The 19,403-nt window shown below is 43.4% G+C and overlaps 2 protein-coding genes across 2 annotated transcripts; both read right to left on the reverse strand.

Moving 5' to 3' along the window:
* Window positions 1–1,435: 1,435 nt before the first annotated feature.
* On the reverse strand, window positions 1,436–9,040 carry rbm15b (RNA binding motif protein 15B). The gene is given in 2 exon segments (XM_038696163.1): window positions 1,436–7,798; window positions 7,800–9,040. Coding segments are annotated over 2 exon segments (2,559 nt in total). The 5' UTR covers window positions 7,821–9,040; the 3' UTR covers window positions 1,436–5,260.
* Window positions 9,041–9,177: 137 nt separating this feature from the next.
* Window positions 9,178–17,971, reverse strand: manf (mesencephalic astrocyte-derived neurotrophic factor). The gene is made up of 4 exons (XM_038696164.1): window positions 17,769–17,971; window positions 14,975–15,102; window positions 11,875–12,016; window positions 9,178–11,373 (listed from the first exon to the last, which is right to left on the reverse strand). Exons 1-4 carry the CDS (start codon window positions 17,854–17,856, stop codon window positions 11,189–11,191), a joined length of 543 nt encoding a protein of 180 aa, XP_038552092.1. The 5' UTR covers window positions 17,857–17,971; the 3' UTR covers window positions 9,178–11,188.
* Between the last annotated feature and the right edge of the window lie 1,432 nt (window positions 17,972–19,403).

The following is a 19,403-nucleotide window of genomic DNA, read 5'->3' on the forward strand; positions in this document are numbered from 1 at the left end:
TTGTTCCGCCATCACTTCTCGTAAAACTGTCAATATTCGTATTCTACACAGCTGATTTCTCACCTCAAAACTTCTCAGAAGTGGATTTAGTGATGAAAACTGTAAAATATAAAACTTTCTGTTGCTGGTCTCTGTCTGGCGCAGCAATGATGATGCAGTGAATAGTGAATATTCTCTCTGACCAATCAGTAGTCTGTCGTGTTTTCACATTACATTTTAGTTTCCCTCAGCTCGCTTGGAACCTCGAAGGAGGTGAGGTGATATGAAAAAACGTACCTGGAAGCAGGTACAGGTGCAACATTTCTACAATGGAAACCCAAACAAAGGCGAGTCGAGCCAAAGGGCCTCCGCTCAGACTAGCTTGGTTTGAGGGCGTGTCTGACCCCGCCAGCCGCTTGGCGAGCTTTATGACGCGTTTTCATTGTGACGTCACAAGTAAAGGAAGTGAAGGGCTGGACTACAAACGAGCTGTTTTCAAGCGGTTCAGAGCAGAGTTTTCTGTGGATGATGGGAACTCTATTTGGGCTTTTTCACTTTGCAAACCTGTTACATGCACAAAAAAGATACATAACTCAATAAAGGAGAGGGGAAAAGCCAAAAGGCAGAATCCTCTTTATTTGGATATGATTGCCCTTGTGTTTATTCACTTTTTAAAAATCTATAAACAAAGAAAAGTTATCTTTACCTCCAGATCTTTGCAAATGTCCCTTTTTCTGCTGTTGTAGCCCATCCGCCTCAAGGTCGTGCGTGTTGCGGCTTCACAAATGCTTTGCCGCATACCTCGGTTGTAACGAGCGGTTATTTCAGTCAAAGTTGCTCTTCTATCAGCTTGAATCGGTCGGCCCGTTCTCCTCTGACCTCTCGCATCAACGAGGCATTTTTTTTCGCCCACAGGACTGCTGCATACTGGATGTTTTTCATGGACCAGAGGGCGTGGCAGTCAGGCACCACCATGCACCTGGACTCTCACTCTGGAATGAGGTCTTTCTGAAAGAATAACAGCAGAGTTAGAAAGTCGGTAATTTTACTGAAGAACTGTACAATAATTGAGGAACTTGTTCTTTACCTGATTTTCCTCTACTCCATCTCTGTCAGCTGGTAGTTACGTTTCAAGCTTGGCTGATGGTCCAGTTTGTCTCAGAAGTCTGTGAGTTGTTGACTTTTCTCCCTTTACTTGTAATAAAGTCCGGACACATCGTGGTATTGCTTCTTTAACTTGTAGTAGTATGTTAGAGTACTTCTTACAGCACTGAATAACAGTGAGCTATTTGCAGACAATGTGTTTTATCAGGTGGCATAAACTGTCAGACTGGACTTTTACTTTGGAAATATCTATAGATATTCCTAATATAGTAGTGAAGTTATACAGGTGTATACATCCTAGCACTACATGTATAAAATACCTCGAAGGACAGACAAACGCCACCATCCGGTCTTAGAAAGAGCATAAAGTGTTTATTACATTTCTTTCAATACAGAATACATGTTTCTATGTCGACACCAAAACAAAACCAAAGAGTGAATCTGTGTACAAAAACCGATTGTCGTCGTGGATCTGGACTCCACCTGGTCTGCGTGACGCTATCGGTCATAACAGCACTCCACGAGTTCACATGAGACAGGAAGAGGGAAGTGTTTCCACCACTTGTTCGTCGAGTTAATGTAAAAAGTGTTTTTCTATTTTATTTTTAACAGCGTTTTGTGCAAAACTGGTATATTTATATGATCTGTGACGTGATGAACATTCAGTTTCTTCTAAGAGTATTTTTTTTATATCTTTTTGGGTTTCAGGAGGACAAGAAGCAGCTTTTCTGAACAGTTTAACTCTCCGCCTGTCGGTTTCCTTCAGGACGTTGCTTTTCTTTTCTTTTAACACATTCAGAGATCAATAACTGCTGGACTGAGAAACTGTCAGACCATCAGCAGAGTGAGAACAGGTGGAGACGCTGCTCATGCAGACAGAGATGTTAGAAGAAAAATAAAACGTACTTTAAGGACAGGATGCTGGAAACAAACCAGCTCATCAAGCTATCTGTGAAAAGGGAAGTTACCCGTGGTGGAAGAAGTGCTCAGATCCTTTACTTAACTAAAAGTAATAATACTAGTATTTAGAAATATCCATTACAAGTAAAAGTCATGCATTCAAAGTAAAAAGTACAAACGAACTGACAGCAAATTATATTTAAAGAATCAAAGTACTAATGGTGTTAAATATATCTTATAGGATTAGATTCATTTACGTTTTCATGTGTGAGCAGTATTTCTGTTGTAGTTTGTCAAAGTGGAACTGATTTAAACTGTTTTGGGCCTTTTAATCTGCAAAAACCTCCATCTTTTAAAAGGCACTTCTGTCTGTTGTTGAGTCCTAAAACCTTATTTTGCAGCACAGTGAGAACATTTCCACATTGTTTTCATTTCATTGAATATGTTTGATGTCCTTTAAAAAAAAAGGGGGGGTGTCTCTCTTGGAACAAGAGAATAAAACGAGTAAAAAAAAAAAAGTTGTTTTACGAAATTCCTGCAACAAGTCAATTTATACTGAGAACAGATTGAGTAAAAGTATAAAGTAGTAGAAAATGTAAAGTAGAAATACCTAATAACTAAACTAAAACTGAGTAAATGCACTTAACTTTCCACCACTGGTAGTTACTGCTGAAAGAAGACAGCAGGTGGCGTAGTAATTCTTTAACACATTTTGTAAAACAGGCTGTGTCTCAACTTTACTGCTAAAATAGAAGTTACATAAAAATAATCAATAAAACACGTTCGAGCTTCTCCGGTGGAAGATTTACTGCTTTTCTGTTTTGTGTAACAGTGAAATGAAAATATTTAAGTGTTTGTTTGTTTAAAGTTTAATAAACGAAACAAAGAATAAAACTGAAGTTCTTGGTTTTGGAGCCAAAGAAGAGCGATTAAAAGTCAGCGCTCGACCACAAACCAGCCGGGAAATCTTTTATATATTTTTCTGTTTGCTGTTTCAGTCCTGATGAGTTTCCTGCTCATATTCTGACACATCTTACGTCGTCTTTTAAAAAAAAAAAATCATCTGGGTGAGGAAAACGTGGTTTAAATCAGGGTTTTGTCTGTAAATATTGTCTCGGCACGAACATTCACTCAAAATTGAAAAACCTCAGGTCCAGTTCAGCAGCTTCATAAATCCAAAGGGATTAAAGCTGAAGACGAATCTCTGGAGCTGTTTGTAAAGACTTTGGGAAAGCATGAGGTGAGTTAGACTGACAACACCACCCGTGTATTTCAAGAGGTAATTAAAGAGCTTCACAAAGTTTGTGCAATTTACTTGAAACTCGTGCACTCGTTTTAATTTTTATGTCTTACACTGTAGCACTTTGGTCAACTCTGGTTGTTTTTAAATGTGCTTTATAAATAAACTTGACATCTATTTTGATAATCGATTAATCGTTTGTCACTTTGTCACTTTGTCACTCTTTTTTTAAGCAAAACTGTGAAATTTGCTGGCTTCATCTTCTTAAATGTGAGGACCTGCTGCTGTTCTTTGTTATTTATGATGGTAAATGAAGAGTCTTTGGATTTTAGACTGTTGGTTGAATAAAAGAAGCCATTTCAAGTAGAGCTACAACTAAAGGTTATTTTCAATGTTGACTAATCTGCAGATTATTGTCATGATTAATCTACTAATCATTTAGTCTATATAAAATATCAAAAATAAGGCAAATGGCTTCTTTTGTCCAACCAACAGTCCAAAGACTTCATTTACCATCATAAATAACAAAGAACAGCAGCAGTTCCTCACATTTAAGATGAAGCCAGCAAATGTTTAAAAGTGACTGAAACGATTCATCAATTATCAAAATAGTGGTAGATTAATTTTCTTTTGACCAACTGATCGTTTAATCGACTAATCGTTGCAGCTCTAATTTAAAGACATCTGGAAAATTTTAAATACATTTTATAGACTAAATGATTAATAGTGAAAATAATCTGCAGATTAGTCAATAATTAAAAACACTTGTTAGTTGCAGCCCTACCACACATGTAAATGTATTAAAACACACCCTGTCTTCAAAAAAGTATTTGCATTGTACTGCAAATCCGTTTATGGAGAATAAAAAAAGAGAGAAAGTCTTAATTTCACTGATGCATCAACATGACCTGAAGCCCCCAAACTAACGTTTAGTTTCCCTGTAATTTAGTGTTATTATCTTTTATCTTGTACAAGCATGGATGACGGCGTGACCTTTAATTTTGCCAAATAGTGCCGTAAAATTTAAGTAAGCTGAATGTTACTGTCGTCAGTGCACAGAACAGACGGCTGAGTGCGGAGGTATTCATGTATTTTGATAAAACGGTGCGTTTTGGATAAGAATCACTTGACCTTTCAGAGACAGAAGCAGGACTGAGATGATGAAGACGTCCTCGAAGCTGAAGTGATGGCAGATGAAAAAAAGAACCAGACCCACGGATGGAAAAGAGATGGATGGATCGATGTATTAAAATTGAGTAAAAGTCAGTACACAGTATAAAATCCAGACCAGTAATATGATCAGACCTCACGTCAGCTGAACAAACAGGTTACTGAAAGGGAAGAATACATGTTTTTTTTCTTTTTTTGTTTTTTTTAAACGGACAAAATATAACTTTTTCCTTTGTCTCTGTCTTTTCCTGCATGCAACTACAGACCCAAACACACACTCGCCTTTCAGAAAGAAAGAAGAAGCTGGAATGGTTCAATTCATAAAAACACTAGCTATGTAAAATAGGGAGGGTTGGAGAGGGGGGGGGGTCACCTTTAGCTCTGCTGGCTGCGAGACAGACTCTGTTCAGCTTACAGTACAATCACTCTGTAGAAAACCTCCCAGCCCGGCGGACACTGGATATATATACACACACATAACAACTTGGTAAAGTCAGATAAAAGACAAATAAAGTAAATGAGCTTTTTTAAAAAAAAAAAAAAAACGACCCCCCTTCTCCGATTTAGTGTTGAGCGTTACAGCTTAAGAGTAGAAAAGCATCAGAGCCGCCTGTTTGTGCAGCAGGCGCTCACATCCGTTTCCTTTAAGTGTTTCTCATTGCAACAATTAAAACACTGAAGTCGTCTGTAAATGTGACGACCGAGCGATCGTCGGAGAGGCAGGCGTAACGTAATGACAGAGAGAGACGTAGTGTTTCGTTTAGAAGAGACCGGATAAAAACAACGAGACGCATCTCTTTAAAAACAACGTGGAAGTATTTGTAGTTTCCTCGCAGCTCGCTCTGCGCGTACTGTTCAGTGTAATAATCAATTAGTGTCATTAACGATCACAATAACCATGTGCTCCTCGTCCATATTACCCACAGTCCTCTTGGCGGCCTGCAGGTACTGCTGTGAGAACACTCCGGGGGGGAAGGCGTACAGCATCGCCCCGGGTCCCCCTTCTTTAACGGCGGGCAGGCTCACGACGCCGGCCGCCTCTTTGTTCCGCAGGTAGGTCACCAGGTGGCGAAGCAAGCGCACCTGCAGCCCCGGCTCGGGGGCGGGCGCCTGGCGGTCGACGGGGCCCTGGAGAGCCAGGAGGATGGCGAACCCGTCGGGGCGTCCGAGTTTAATGCGGCGCGACACCTCGTCGAGCCGGGTCTGGTCCATGCGGAGCCTCTGGACGATCTTCAGCTGGCTGGGCTGGTTCTGGTTCTGCAGCTTCAGGCTCTCCTTCATTATGGCGTTGAAGAAGGCGGCGCCGCCCTCCAGCAGGTACAGGTCCGTGGGGAAGCTGCTGTTCTTCAGAGCGAAGAAGCCGTGCCACATTTTGGACAGCGAGGCCTGGGCGAACTCCGACAGCGTGCCGGGGGAGGAGGAGGTGTGCGTGTCCGTGAGGATGGCGGGAGAGCTGGCGGCGGCGATGACCTCGCTGTTTCGGTGGTGGTGGTTGTTGACATGCTCGCTGGCGGGCCGCTTGCTGTGGTGGCGGCCCGGTGGTGGATCTTCTTCGTTGGTGGCGGAGTGGCGCCCACCTGCGCCGCTGTCAGGGGAGTGGTCTCTCGGCTCTGTGGTGGAGTCAGGAGCTCGAACCCGGGCTCGGTCTGGGCTCGCATCAGGAGAGATGGCGCCTATCTGACCTCGAACCCTCGACCGCCCCCGCTCCTTCTCCCTCTCCTCCGCCGGCCTGTCGGTGGACGGACTCCTGCTCCTCCTCCTGTTCCTCCTCTCCTCCCGCTCCTTCAGCCAGCGCTCCCTGCTCCGGCTGCGACTCCTCGCTCCTCTCCTCCCGAACGCCTCCACTGCCGCCGCCCTCCTCTCCAGGCTCCGGGTGGGGCTGGCGGCGTAGTCCCTCTCCAGCAGGGCCCGCTCCCGCTCCCTCTGCGAGAGGAGGCTGTGGGAGGGGGGCGAGGAGCGGTCCCTGACCCCCCTCAGCTCTCGCTCCAGGCTGCGATGGCGGCTGTAGCTGTCCCCGAGGAGGTCGTAGTGTGAGGGGGCGGCGACGGGGGGCTGGTAACCGGGGGGAAACGCCCGAGAGGGGCTCTCCTCCACTTTAGCAAAGTCCACCCTGAGGCGCCGCTCTGGGCCACCTAGAGGGAAGCCCCTCATCTGGGTGCAGGCGGCTTGAGCAGCGTCCAGACTTTCATACTGGATGTAGGCAAAACTGTCCCCCTTTATATAGTCGATGTTCCTGATGCTCCCAAAGCGGTCGAACTCCCGAGCGAGGGCAGCGAGCGAGTTCCCGGGCCCCAGACCGCCCACCCAGAGCCGTGTGGTCGGGTTAGCTTTGCCATAGCCGATCTTTATCGGGTTGCCACCGATGAGCCGTCCCTGCATGGCCACTTTGGCCCGGTGGGCCATGTCCAGGTTCTGAAACTTCACAAAAGCATAGGCGCCCCCCTGTCCGCGAGCCGGGCGTTTAATCACAACATCCTCAATGATGCCGTACTTGTCGAACCCCCTCCTGAGCTCTGCTTCTGTCACCTGACCGTCTAAATTTCCAATAAAAAGGTTGCTGGTCGCTCTCTGATCGTCCTCAGGTTTTAAGTCCTCCACCACGGGCACGGGGGCGAAGCCATAAGGCCGGCCCCTTTCATCCAGCATGCCATAGTAGTCCAGAATCCTCTCCCTCTCCCTGCTGAGACCCAGAGTCTCCAGGGCGTAGTGTCTGGCTCTGAGGTCCCTGATGTTACTCACCCCGGCGGGCCCCGGGGGGGACAGGGAGCGCTGTCTGTAGGGGTACGGGGCGTGCAGAGGCAAATAACCCGCGTCAGGCGGCGTGACGCTCCGCCTCCTCACGTACATGGGCTCAATCTTAAGCTGCCGATCTCCTAAAACCAACCTGGAGGATTTGGCGTGCCGGGCCTCTTTGGCGTCCTCCGGGTGCCGAAAGTTCACGTAGGCGATCCGGCCCAGCTCCGGCGTGTGCGACAGCTTCACGCTGACGTCCCCGAACTTTTTGAACTCGTGAAACAGCGCGTCCTCCACGTCCTCGTCCGAGACCTGCGAGCCCAGGTTGCTGATGAGCAGCGTTTTGTACTCCAGCGTTCCCGGCCTGGCGGCGGCGGCGGCGGCGGCGGCAGCGGCGGCGGCTCCGGGCAGCTCCGCCGCCGTGGTGCGCAGAGGCGGGCGGCCGAGGAGGCTGAGCTCGTGTCGGTGATGGAGCTCCAGGGCGGCCGCACGCTCCTCCCGGAGCCGCGGCTTCTCCCGCTCCCTGCTGCGGCTCCGGCGGTGGTATCCGCGGCTCTCCGCCAGCAGCAGAGCCAGCGGGGGCGGCGGCGGCGGCGGCAGCTCCTCCCTCCGCGCGCTCTCCCGCTCCCTCTCCCGGATCCGTTTCGCGATGGCCCTGGACGGGCTGGTCTCCCCTCCCGGCCTGCCGCTTCATTTTCAAAGGAGGATGGAGCTCAAACTTTTCGGTGCCTGCAACGGGAATCCGGCCCGGGGAGCGACTTCCAGGAGGTTTAGCCGAAACAGCGAGGCAGGCGACAGCTTCGGCCGAGACACGCTACCTCTCCCCGCGCTGAATATTTGCATAAATATCGAAATAAAAGCGTAAACTCGTTTAAAAACATGTCAGCATCAGAGGATCTGCTCCTACGCCGCCATCTTGGACAATAGGAATGTGCGCTTTCCCTGTGGAGGGCGGAGACCGCTATGACGCACGTCGGCTGCCGTCGTGACGCGTTACGCTTTCTTTTGAACACCAATCACCGTCAGGACGCACACAGAAGCAATTATTAATTATTATGCACTTATTTTATTTTATTACTTTATTTATGTGAAAACGTTTTTGCTTTTATGTGGAACATGATTTTTAAATTCTATAAATAATTATAAAAATTGATAAATTATACTCCTTTAGTTACTGTAAAGCAACACAGTGCCTTCATTTAAAAATAATGTAGTAAAAGTCTTACATTTATAGTACAATTAAAGAAGTTTGAGCTGAAAGAAATACTCAATATGCAGTTAGTGTTGTTATAATAATAATGATGATAGAATGATATTGGATTATTTTTTTAATTTTAAGCGTTACATTTATGTGTAAATCAGCATTTTATTGTCTGGTCAAACTTAATTTTACATGCTGTTGGGTAATTTGTTCTAAACAAAGAAGAACTCAGTCAGATAAATATATTAACGTAGTAAAAAGTGTAATATTTCTGTCTGGAATAGAGTGGAATAATAGAAGTACCTGAGAGTTATAGTACTGTACATTTTCTGGGAAAGGATGTCAAAGTGTAAAAGCTACATCTACACACTATTTGTTATATTTATTAAGACTTTGACAACATTTTTCCTTCAGCTGCACCGTCACAACTGGATTATATAACTAATAGCCAATTTATGGTGAAAGAAATAAGATGTTCTATCCAACATTTAGTTTGACCCTCTCATTTTTTAACATTCAGTTTACTTTTACACTCTCTTGTGGCAAATGTTTGCTCTTAAAACAAATGTTCCTGCGGCTTTTTATCTAGATTTGATGTAAACAATCTTTCTTTTTTTTAATAAACAGGTGTATAGACCTTTGACGCTGTTACTTTAATGTTGGATGAAATTCCAAGTTAAAAGAAAAAAATATATATAAAAAATGTTTGGATCCAGAAAATGTTTGCACAATTTAAACGTCTGAATTTCCTTTCAGGTAAGGTCAAAGTCTGAAAGTTAAGTTCAACTTAACGCTCGTCTCACACCTGTGATGTTTGAAAGGAAGTTAGAACCATCTTGCACTCCAGACGGACATTTTTCATATTTTAATGAAAAAGTAAAATAGTACAGTCGTAACAAAGCGCCTGGGCCGTACATGAAACAACAACATATGTTCAGTTTTCATTTCAAGTCTGTTCAAGCATCACAAACCGTTTATCATGATTTTGTTTTAAGTACACATCGTTTGCTTACATCAAACAATAAAATATCTATCCCTTCTGAAAGACACAAAAACCCGGGGTTGGGAGGGGAGAGGCGTCACCGCAGCATGTGGAAGTAAATATACATATAGGAATATCAGGAACCTCGCATGTTGTTGCACAGGTGCAGGTGAGAGTGGGATCAAACAGTTCCTTTGTCTTTCTTTTAAATTTCAACACTCCCATCACCCAACGCCTGTCTGACTGGATCATTCTGCGACGTGATGCCGGCGCTGTTTGGAAGTGGAAGGCGGGCAGCAGGTTGAGCTGCAGCGTGTTTTTCACGAGTTACAATGGTCACAAGACGAACGGCAGCACTACGGAAACCATCTGGGATGGAGTCAGTCGGACCGAAAAAGCAAAGCAGGAAAACAATGACCACGTATCAGAAATGAGATAAATCTTTAATAAATATTTCTCACTTTGGGAAAAAAAAAAAGACAAAAAAAAAAAAAAAAAGAAATAGGAGGAGGATCGATGTCAAACAGAAATGTCCTTCAACACACGTCACCCATACTCCACGACCTCTGAGGACGTTTTTTCCTGGCATAAGACACTAATTATTTCAAGTTTTACATATTCAGGGGACATTTTCATCACATTTTGGTTTAACTCCTTGTGGATTAATGGTCATGGTGCTGATCAGAAAGGAGAAGAAAAACAAGTTGTTTTATTTAATGTTTTTTAATAAGGGCACAATCTGTGTGACTGACTGTGGGCTGGAATATGGGCGACTCTGTAAACTGTGAACCAACAAAAATCAATAAATTGGAGGTTAAAGGGGGAAAAAAAAAAAGTGTTGGGAGGTCTGTCTCTGCAGGTCATGGGCTTTTTTACGTTACCTCAGGCCTTAAAGGATTAAAGCTTCATATTTCATCTTAATACAACACTCGCTTGCCCGTATGTAAATCAGAACCGCTTCTAGTTGCTGTCGTTGTTCCTCCTGTTCACATTAACAGATCCCCTTCAGAACTCAATAACCACGCAAGTGATCCGCTAAGAAACACAGTCCTGTTCTGTGCAGTTTCAGTTTCTGAGTTTGACTAATCGAGTGGAGAATACGTAAGAAAGAGAGTCTAACTTTGTAACATATCTACTTGATTTTTGCACAGAACAGATTTTGTCCTGGATCACGTTAGTAAAATGATCTCTTGTCTCGTATTGGACAGGAGGAACTGCAGCGCCTGATAACGGTTGTGATGTCTCATGTTCGGGGGCTTCGGTCACCGACGAGGAAAAACATCCTCCTCGACAGGATGTCGTGGAAATGGAGGGTAAAGATGTGGGAACACTACAGGAAGTTAAACACATTCTTCAAAACATGATGACTTTGCAAAAAGCATCTGGGCAGTAAGAGGCTGGAGGAGTGGTAGCGTGGGCGTTTACAGCGACACGTGTGGTGCAGTCGTCACTGATTCAGCTGCTCCGTGACATTTCCGTTAAAATGCAACGATGGAATATTTGGTTATACTGACATTTTTGGAGATTATAGCCAATATACTGTGAAATGTATGAAGTACATAAGCAGAAGTCCTGCTCCCAAACGCTCAAAGGTCCCCTTCAGTCAGTGCTCCTGTGCTGTGAAACTCAAACTCCCTCTCCTTACACTTGATTTAAAAGTATAGTGAAGGACTTCAGCATTTATGTGTTTACACTAAATATCTATACTGCTGAATCAGTGCAGGACTACCAGATTAAAAAAAAAAACTAGACTGAGACAAACACGTCAGAAAAAACTCCCCCCCTCCTCCTCCTCCTCCTCCTCTCCTGGTCCTCCTGGTCCTCCCTGGATAGCAGTCTGGTCCAAGTCAAGTCCAAAGTTGTTTGTTTTTGTTCCTCATTACAGATCTGTCCGTGCTTTGGCGGCTGCGGGGGCGTACTTGGGCATGAGCTCTGTGATTTTGCGGATGAAGTCGGACTTTTCGGCGCAGCCTTTGCAGGACTCGCCCCACTCCTCCAGGATCTTCTTCAGGTCCTTCACTTTAAGCTTCTTCAGGTCCACTGAGGTGAGGTCCAGCTGTTTGTCTACATGAGAGGAGACACAAAATAAGGACTTGACTGATCCTTAAAAAGGTTCCTCATCGTGTTTTATTTCTAAAGGTGCACAAGCTGCAAATGTTTTATGGAGGAGTGCATTTGCTAATTTGTGTCATCTTCTGCGTCTGCAGAGCAGTTAAAAACCTCCCAGGGGATGAAAGAGAGCGAGGTGGGAGATTTAATTTTATATTTATGGATTTTAGCAGTGAAATGTAATTTTCTTCCTGCCAACTCAGCTTGTATAAATTCATGTTTGTTATTAACATCCTTAAATGAATTTGGAGAAATACGACAGCAGGGTTTCATCCTCATAATTCATTTATCAGTCAACACCTCCCTGCAGACACTCTTTTCATCATCATTCCCCTAATCTGACTCTCAGGAGGAGTCACACGTCGCTGCTTGGCAGCCTCACATCTCAGAGTGGATGTAAAGGCAGCTAAAGTTCAGCCTGGACAGGAAAGGGTCGGCTCAGCGACGCGTCCTTACCGTATTTCAGTTCACAGATCTGACTGTCCTTCTTCTTCAGTTTCTCGCAGATCTTCTCCACGGGGGCGTGGTAGCTGAGAGGCTTGGACACCTCGTTGATCATCTTGGTGGCTGCGTCACTTGTTGCTCCGATGTAGTAACACTAGACGTGAGAAATGGAGGAGAAAGAAATCTTATTTGACTGGTTTGTTTGTTTTTTTTTTTGGTTTCATTCAGTCTCTCTGTCTCCATTCACCATAACCAAAAGAAACCAGAAATTTAGTAGTCGATGTCAGTGAAATTGCACGATTCTCGGTACCAATTTGGTAAAAAGCTAAATGAAAATAGTGAAGCCCCTGTACTTCAACATGCACTCTTTAAATAAAAACATTTAAACTTTAAATAAAGCTACTAACAGCTGTGAGAGGATGTCTAAATTAGCTCTCCAACATCTCTAAACTGGAAGAAATCCAGGCTTTGACACAGAGCTGTTGAAGTTAAAGAGTTAACTCTATAGTTTGACGAGTTGGGACGGAGCCGTCGCTGCAGCTGCACTTGTTGCCATCTTCCACGTGTTTCATCCCCTTTGGTACCTTGCAAAACGACACGGACACGTTTTCAGAATTCTGGTCCCGAAGAATCTCGTGACATCCACAGTTCTGTTCATCACTCCAGAGAGAAATATCTGGCTCTTCGGCTGACAGATATTAGCAGAGCCCTTTTGCCTGCAGCAGCTGAAAAGATGCTGAGAGCGCCAAGAGCTGTACGTTAAAACAATGAGCTGGAAGTCAAATAATCTGGAGAGACTGCAGCTTGGAGCGATAGTTACCTGGGTGTTCAGTGCCATCACACCCCATTTCCACCTGGTGTTAAAATGCGTTCTATAGCCGGACAAAGACAGCCCTTTTAAGCTTTGCTCTATTTGCATAAGAGACACAGGACAGACTGTAGACAGAGTGCAGCAGTCGGCAACGAGTAAACTAGGTCATTCGCCCACAGCAGCTACGGATCAGCTTCAAGAGATGAAAACACTGTCTGCTGTTTCACACCTTTCACTGTATAGTTACATTCTGTCTCAGCATGGAGCGGCTTCAGAAAACAAAGTGAAGTTCCTCTTCGTTAACAGAGTTGGTCCATGACTCGACAATCATATAGTCTGATGTGTGGATAACAGAAAAAGAGTACAGCGTCTTCCCGTCTGCAGCGAGCCTCGTTACAAAGGCCCGGGTCGCCCACTGACTGGCTCACATCACTGCACAAAGCTGGCTCTGCAAATAGCTGAATTATTTTTCTCTATTCTTTTATATTATGGCAGAAAATTGTGTCCTCTTTCATGCATGTTCTTGTACTATTATTATGTCTTACATATACATGCATTTTATTTTTTATCCTTAACCTTTCCTCTCCTTTGCTCCTTATGTTAATCTGTGCACATTTACTAGGTTTTGGGTCAGAGCTGTGAGATCGTTTTGGTGTTTTCCACTTCTTGTTGTTCCTCCCCTCTCCTTGAATGTTCATTCAAGGTCTGGATCCCAGCTGTATGTGTGTTTCAGTACTTCTCTGTTTATTCTCTGTTGTTAATAAACTCTTCAAAGACGACGGTTGGTTGTTACTCGGTTATTTGCTTACTCCCTCACCGGCAAGATACGATTTCCATGACAACTTGAATCCGTTTATTCCATATTTATATATTTCTACATTTATTTGTGTCAACTGTATTTTTCTGTCTGCATGTAGCAACTTAACACCAAAGCAAATTCCTCATATGTAAATAAAGCTGTGATTCTGACTAAATTAACTCAGTGACAAAGGTTTCCCTTTTCTGTTTTTAATAAGATAAAATGTCAATAGAATAATGAATGTTAATCTGATAACAGCAGCTGGAGGGAAAACATCAGTTGTGTATTAAAACTAGGTAAAACAGTATTATTGAAAATCGCATTTTGACCAAGTGCAAGATCCTTGTCTCAAGATTATTTTAATAAAAAGGAAAAGTGTTTAACGAAGAAGTGTCCTGCTGCAGAGATGCCCGGCCTACAGATCCAAGAAAACCTGTTTGTTCGTCCAACAAACGTCACATCATCATCATGACGGTTTGTTGATGCAAACATGATCATTGCCTCTAATCGTTCTTGTAAATGAGAATCTGTTAAAACCATAGCAATATGATTTTGTTAACCACATCGTGCAGCTCTATACAACACGTTTCTTTCAGTGTGCGTTAGCGCCACCTTAACAAGAACACGCTCACTTTAACCAGCAGCTCTCTGCAGTATTTGGAGGTTCTTAGCGGCGAGAGGTGTGCTGGTATCCAACAACTTCTTTCTCTGCCATCATCACGATTATCGCTTTTTTCAGAAGGCACCATTAGCACAACTCGCTTCTGCCTTTTAATACACTTGAAGCCACAGCAGGACCAGTGAGACAGACTCGCTCTGGCTGTGAGGTGCTATGCTAACATTAGCTTCTCGACCCGCTGAAGACGGGACAGAGGTTTCTGTTGGTGGTGCACAGACGGCGGGGGGGGTGCCGGTGGTTTGTAAAGACTCATAATAGAACTGTGCAGCGATTCATCGCTAACGTTCTGCCTTTTATCCACAAACACCCAGCAGAGCATCACAGTCTTGTGGGGTCCGATCATAAACTCAGACTTTAAAAAAAACCCCAACAAATCCTGAAAATTAAAATGAATGGATTTTACCCGAGGAAGGTCTGAAACTTTGAAAATAAAGTGATTAAAGTCTTAAACGATTTAAGCCCAAAAGGAGGAAAACATGAATGGGTGCAAAGAATCTAAGAAACACAGACAGACGTCCAGTCAACCAACCTGCTTTTGTTTTTTTTATGTATATATGATTTCAGTTAAACAAAGAAAATCTAAATCTAAGGCCATCAGGTGTGAAGTAATCGTACTCCCTTTTATTTCTTTTTGTAATATTTTAATAAAGTTTGATGACCTTTAAGAGATTTTTGTCCACAATAATCGTAGCATGAAAATTCTCACCTGCAGATGCTGTCAAACGTTTCATTTCCATCAACACTTTTTCTTTAAAATAAATAAATTGATCAGTCTCATCTAAAAATGGCCCTTATAGGGGACCGTCACTCTCCGTTTACTTACAAAGCGGTTCTCTTTGCCTTTAGCATCTTTGCAGCTCTTCACGATGGCCTTCTCGATGTCTGCGCTGTTGAAGTTCACGTTGTTTTCCTTCAGGGACTCGTAAAACTTCCCGAGGAACGTCACACACACTGAAACAAAGAGGAAAACGCAAATTAAACGACTCCCAGCGGCCGCAGGAGATTTAATCCCGACAGGAGCCCAACGTGGTGGGGTGTCTGCTGTGAGGGGTGGTTTCTAAGTCGGTCTAAACTTAGTTAGCTGGCTGAAAGAAAGATGGCGATATCATGGTGGTGTTTATTTCCTGGTGGGAAACTTTTAGCTGCCTTTTCATGGCGACACAAACAAACACGATCTGCTCTTCGCAGCGAATACAGACAGACCTTTCTGCCATGAGATGTAATAAATAAAAAGTCATGTATAATCTATTATTCCTGCAGAGTACAGTCTAATACAGATGTTAGTATCTCAGCCAGAAACGTATTGTTTCAGATGGAAGCTTTATGAATGAATGAAACGGAAACACAATTTTGCGTTTCGCTGCAGGTTTCAGAGGGAGAGCGAGGTTCAGTTTGTCAGACGTCATTCAGCTGCAGTATAACTTTATATATTTAAAGCGAGTCAGTAGTGGTTTTCGATTAGATCTGCTGTCATTCAGGAGAAACGTGTTAACATTTAGAGCTCCAAACTAACTTTCTTCCTAAAACACACGAGGTGCCAACATCGTTCGCCAGCAGCTCACTGACGAGGCCGCCTGCAGACACTTTCTGTTTATCAGCCTCGTGAGCGCAGGAAACAATCATCTTTTTTTATTTATTTAACCTTTATTGAACCAGGGGAGAAGACCCACTGGGATAAAATCTCTTTTTCCAAGAGCGCCCTGGCCAAGAAGACGCAGAATGAAAACAATATAATTAAAACATCTGCCATTGTAACATACGTGACACTGTAAAAACATTAAGACTTCTTCAAGCTACTAAATATACACTAATGGATTTCCTGCTGATGATCTGATCTTGGTCTGAATAATCGGCTGAGCGACCATTAATTAAATTCAGCTGCTGCCAGTCATTTAAAAATATTTTTTTTAATTGTAGTTATCTTTATTAATCATGTTATAATGTCCTGGAGAACATTTCTATTTCACTTCACTTTGATCCTTGTTCTTTTGTCCTGTATTCTACCTTCATGTATCCTATTACCAGCTGTGGTATTCTTTGTATTTTATGTGTGATTTCTTGTACATTGTTTTGATAAGTGCTATATAAATAACCCTTAAACCCTTTTTTCACTCTGCTCCCATCAGGGCAGAGATACAGATCACTGGTCTGCCAAAGCAAAGCTTAACAAAACTACTTTAAGTAAGAAAGTATGTTTGATGGGTGTAAATCTGTGTATAATCCAAATCGATTTCCATCTGAGGAACAACATACTTAAGCATCAATAAAGCATCAGTAAAGTAAGAGATTTACTAAGAGCTTTTACAGCGTGCAGCATCACTGGGGTAAAGACCTAGAGCAAGAAGTAAGAACAAATAGTTCAATCAATACAAGAGATCTGTGAGGAGACAGAAGAAGAAGAGCACAGGAAGTGCATGTTAGGGGTTAGGGCTGTTCTACGACATCACTAATATTATTATTATTATTGGTTTGGGCTAAACAAGCAATCTAAAGATCTCACCTTCAAGTCTGGGGAATTATAACCTCCCTTTTTTATTTCTTTCTGGCATTTTGCAGACAATTAATTAAGCAGATTCGCAGATAATGAAGCCAAGTGCAGCTCTGAAATTAGTTAAAACTATACAGTAATATATGTAAATACTGTACTGGAGTTTCTGTTTCATTTAACCTTACAAAAATGGTCACGGTTGATTTAAATCAGTGTTTCCCCAACCTTTTTTGGTCCGTCGTACCGTCCGCAGCCCTATCAGCCTGTCCTACATACCCCTTTATCATGGGATGGATTTCTGTGACTGTTTTTAATAAAGATCAACTTTATTTATATATCACACTTAAAACAACGAAGGTTGGACAAGGTGTTTTACAGGGTACAGCAATGCAACATTAGAGTACACAGCATATCAGACTTTATGATATTTAATAATGATTAAATAGCCTGGGATAAGAACTTTCTTAACTCGAATAAAACAGGGATTTAGAGCGACAGGGAGTTGGGGGGGGCGGTCCTGATGAGGAAGGTCAGGTTGTTCCACAGGTTAGAGGAGCAAACAGAAACTGACTGTTCAACCATTTACAGAAGCTTTGATGTGTTTTTTCAAACTAATCTTCCTGCAGTCTTCATTAAGTTACAGCGAATCCAGGCTGGTGAATAGCAGAGGCTTGTTTTGTGCAGACCACCGGTGTTGTAAATAAAGATCAGCATGACACAAAACGTGTCATCTTACTTGTGCGTCGACAAATATGTAGATTTTTTTTAGGTTATATTATCAAATCACAATTTCTCCACGTTTCTCCTGGTGACCCCAGAAGCAACCCTGGGTGGGAATCACTGATTTAAATGTTAATTGAAGTGAGACGTGGGTTGTTTTTCGGATCATCTCCAGGTGGGGTTTTCATGAGCTGGTCCAGCATTAAGAATAATGAATGTAGATCAGTTAGCATCCCTAAAACATGTCACACCGCAGCTTTATAAATAACCTCCCGTCACTACCAGGAGTTTCTACACTTTTACAGGAGCTCTCGGATTTATTTCCCCTTCTTGTTGTGATGTAATAAAAAGTTGCAGGAGCCCTTCAGCTGCCTGCTGTTAGCTAACTGAAGCTAGCACAAACACCTACCTTCACACTCTCCCTCCTTCAGGGCTTCACCGGGACCCGGGACCAGAGCGAGAGCCAGCGCCACCGACAGCCCGCTGAAACACAACATTTCTGCGCGATGAACTCAAACTAACGAACCTTAAACCGCCGCTGGGAGAGAAAATTCAGCTCCGAGCTTCAGTGCGGACGCCGGTAGACTGAGGGCACGCAGGCGGTCCTGGTGGTACGTCACGGCGTTCCGGGGACACGTGACGCACTGCGCCGGGAGCTTATTGGTGGAGAGGTCCGACGCTTCCTGTAGTCCACCACGCATTTTGTTCTGATTGGACGAAGGCAGAACGTTCCGGGAACAACGTCCAGTTGGCGCCGTCTGATTGGGCCACATCCGCCCGTGAGCTCTCACGATGAAGTATGAAGCGTTTGAGTTGGAAAAATAAAAAGTTTTAGTATTTTAATTTGTTAGTTTTCCTCATGTTTGTTGAAAGAATACAGGCCAACAGTTCATAACTGTGCAGAGAAACTACAGAGGACAAATAAAATAAGATAATAATTAAAGAGGAATGAACTAATCAGAGATGTGTGCTTTTAATGCAGTTTAGAAGATGATTTTATCTGACGACAAAGGGGTGTCACAAAGTTAAAATACCATATTCAGGTAAGTACTTCATGAAAGTAAGATAAGTTTCCACGTCTGTGAGAAATTTTTGATGGCTTGTTTGTTTGTTTTGATGAGGTTTGAATGATGAATTTGCAAAGATATAATTTACAACCTGTGGAAACTCAGACTAATATGGAAAATAAGGTACAAGGTTTATTGGTCACATTACAACAGGTTGTTGTAGCCGGTGTCCAGCCGGTTCAGGAAACCCACAACCACAGATCCAGACTCCACAGATCCAGACTCCACAGATCCAGAGCCAGAAACACCTGCAGAAAGCTACAGAGGGAGAGAAGAGATGGACGAGAAACTACAGGAGAGGGAAGAAGTGGAGTTAGTGACATGCATTAATGGGATGAGTTTGCATAAGGAGGGAGAGAGGAGCTCAGTGCATCATGGGAAGTCCCCCGGCGGTCTAGGATGGTTCAGGACTCACCTGAGCCAGCCCTAACTATAAGCTTTATCAAAGAGGAAAGTCTTGAGGCTACTCTTAAATGAGAACAGTTAAAACATTTGAACTGTTATGAGCTACTCAAAGTGTTTTCAAAGTGGCGTCTGGGGACCCCTAGGGGTCCTAAATGGAGCTTCAGGGGGTCCCCTGCAAAAAGGGGAATCATTTATATGCAATATAAAGCCATCCATAAGTAGCACAATGATATAATGTAGGATTATTTGGTCATGTGTTTCAGACACTGTAGCTGGGTGATTCTGGGACAAAATCTAATCAGATGGGGGTCTGTGGTCTATTTTGTGTCAGTTTAGGGGCCCTCGACATGAAAAAGTCTGAGAACCATCGCTTTACACAGGCCAAAAGAAAGCAGTGGAATTAAAGCAAACAATACGCAATAAAAACAGAATAAAATCACTTTGATAAAATAAAACGAGATCTAAAAAATGTATAAAAACATTTCATTAAAGTCTCTAAGACTTCAGCAAACCTCAAAGACGTGAACACATTTATCATTTCTGTTATTATTCAACTGCTATTGATTAATCTG

Source organism: Micropterus salmoides, unplaced genomic scaffold (genome assembly GCF_014851395.1).
Source record: "Micropterus salmoides isolate LMB-PRFRI ecotype aquatic unplaced genomic scaffold, ASM1485139v1 Ms_hic_scaffold_4, whole genome shotgun sequence".
Taxonomy (NCBI): domain Eukaryota; kingdom Metazoa; phylum Chordata; class Actinopteri; order Centrarchiformes; family Centrarchidae; genus Micropterus; species Micropterus salmoides.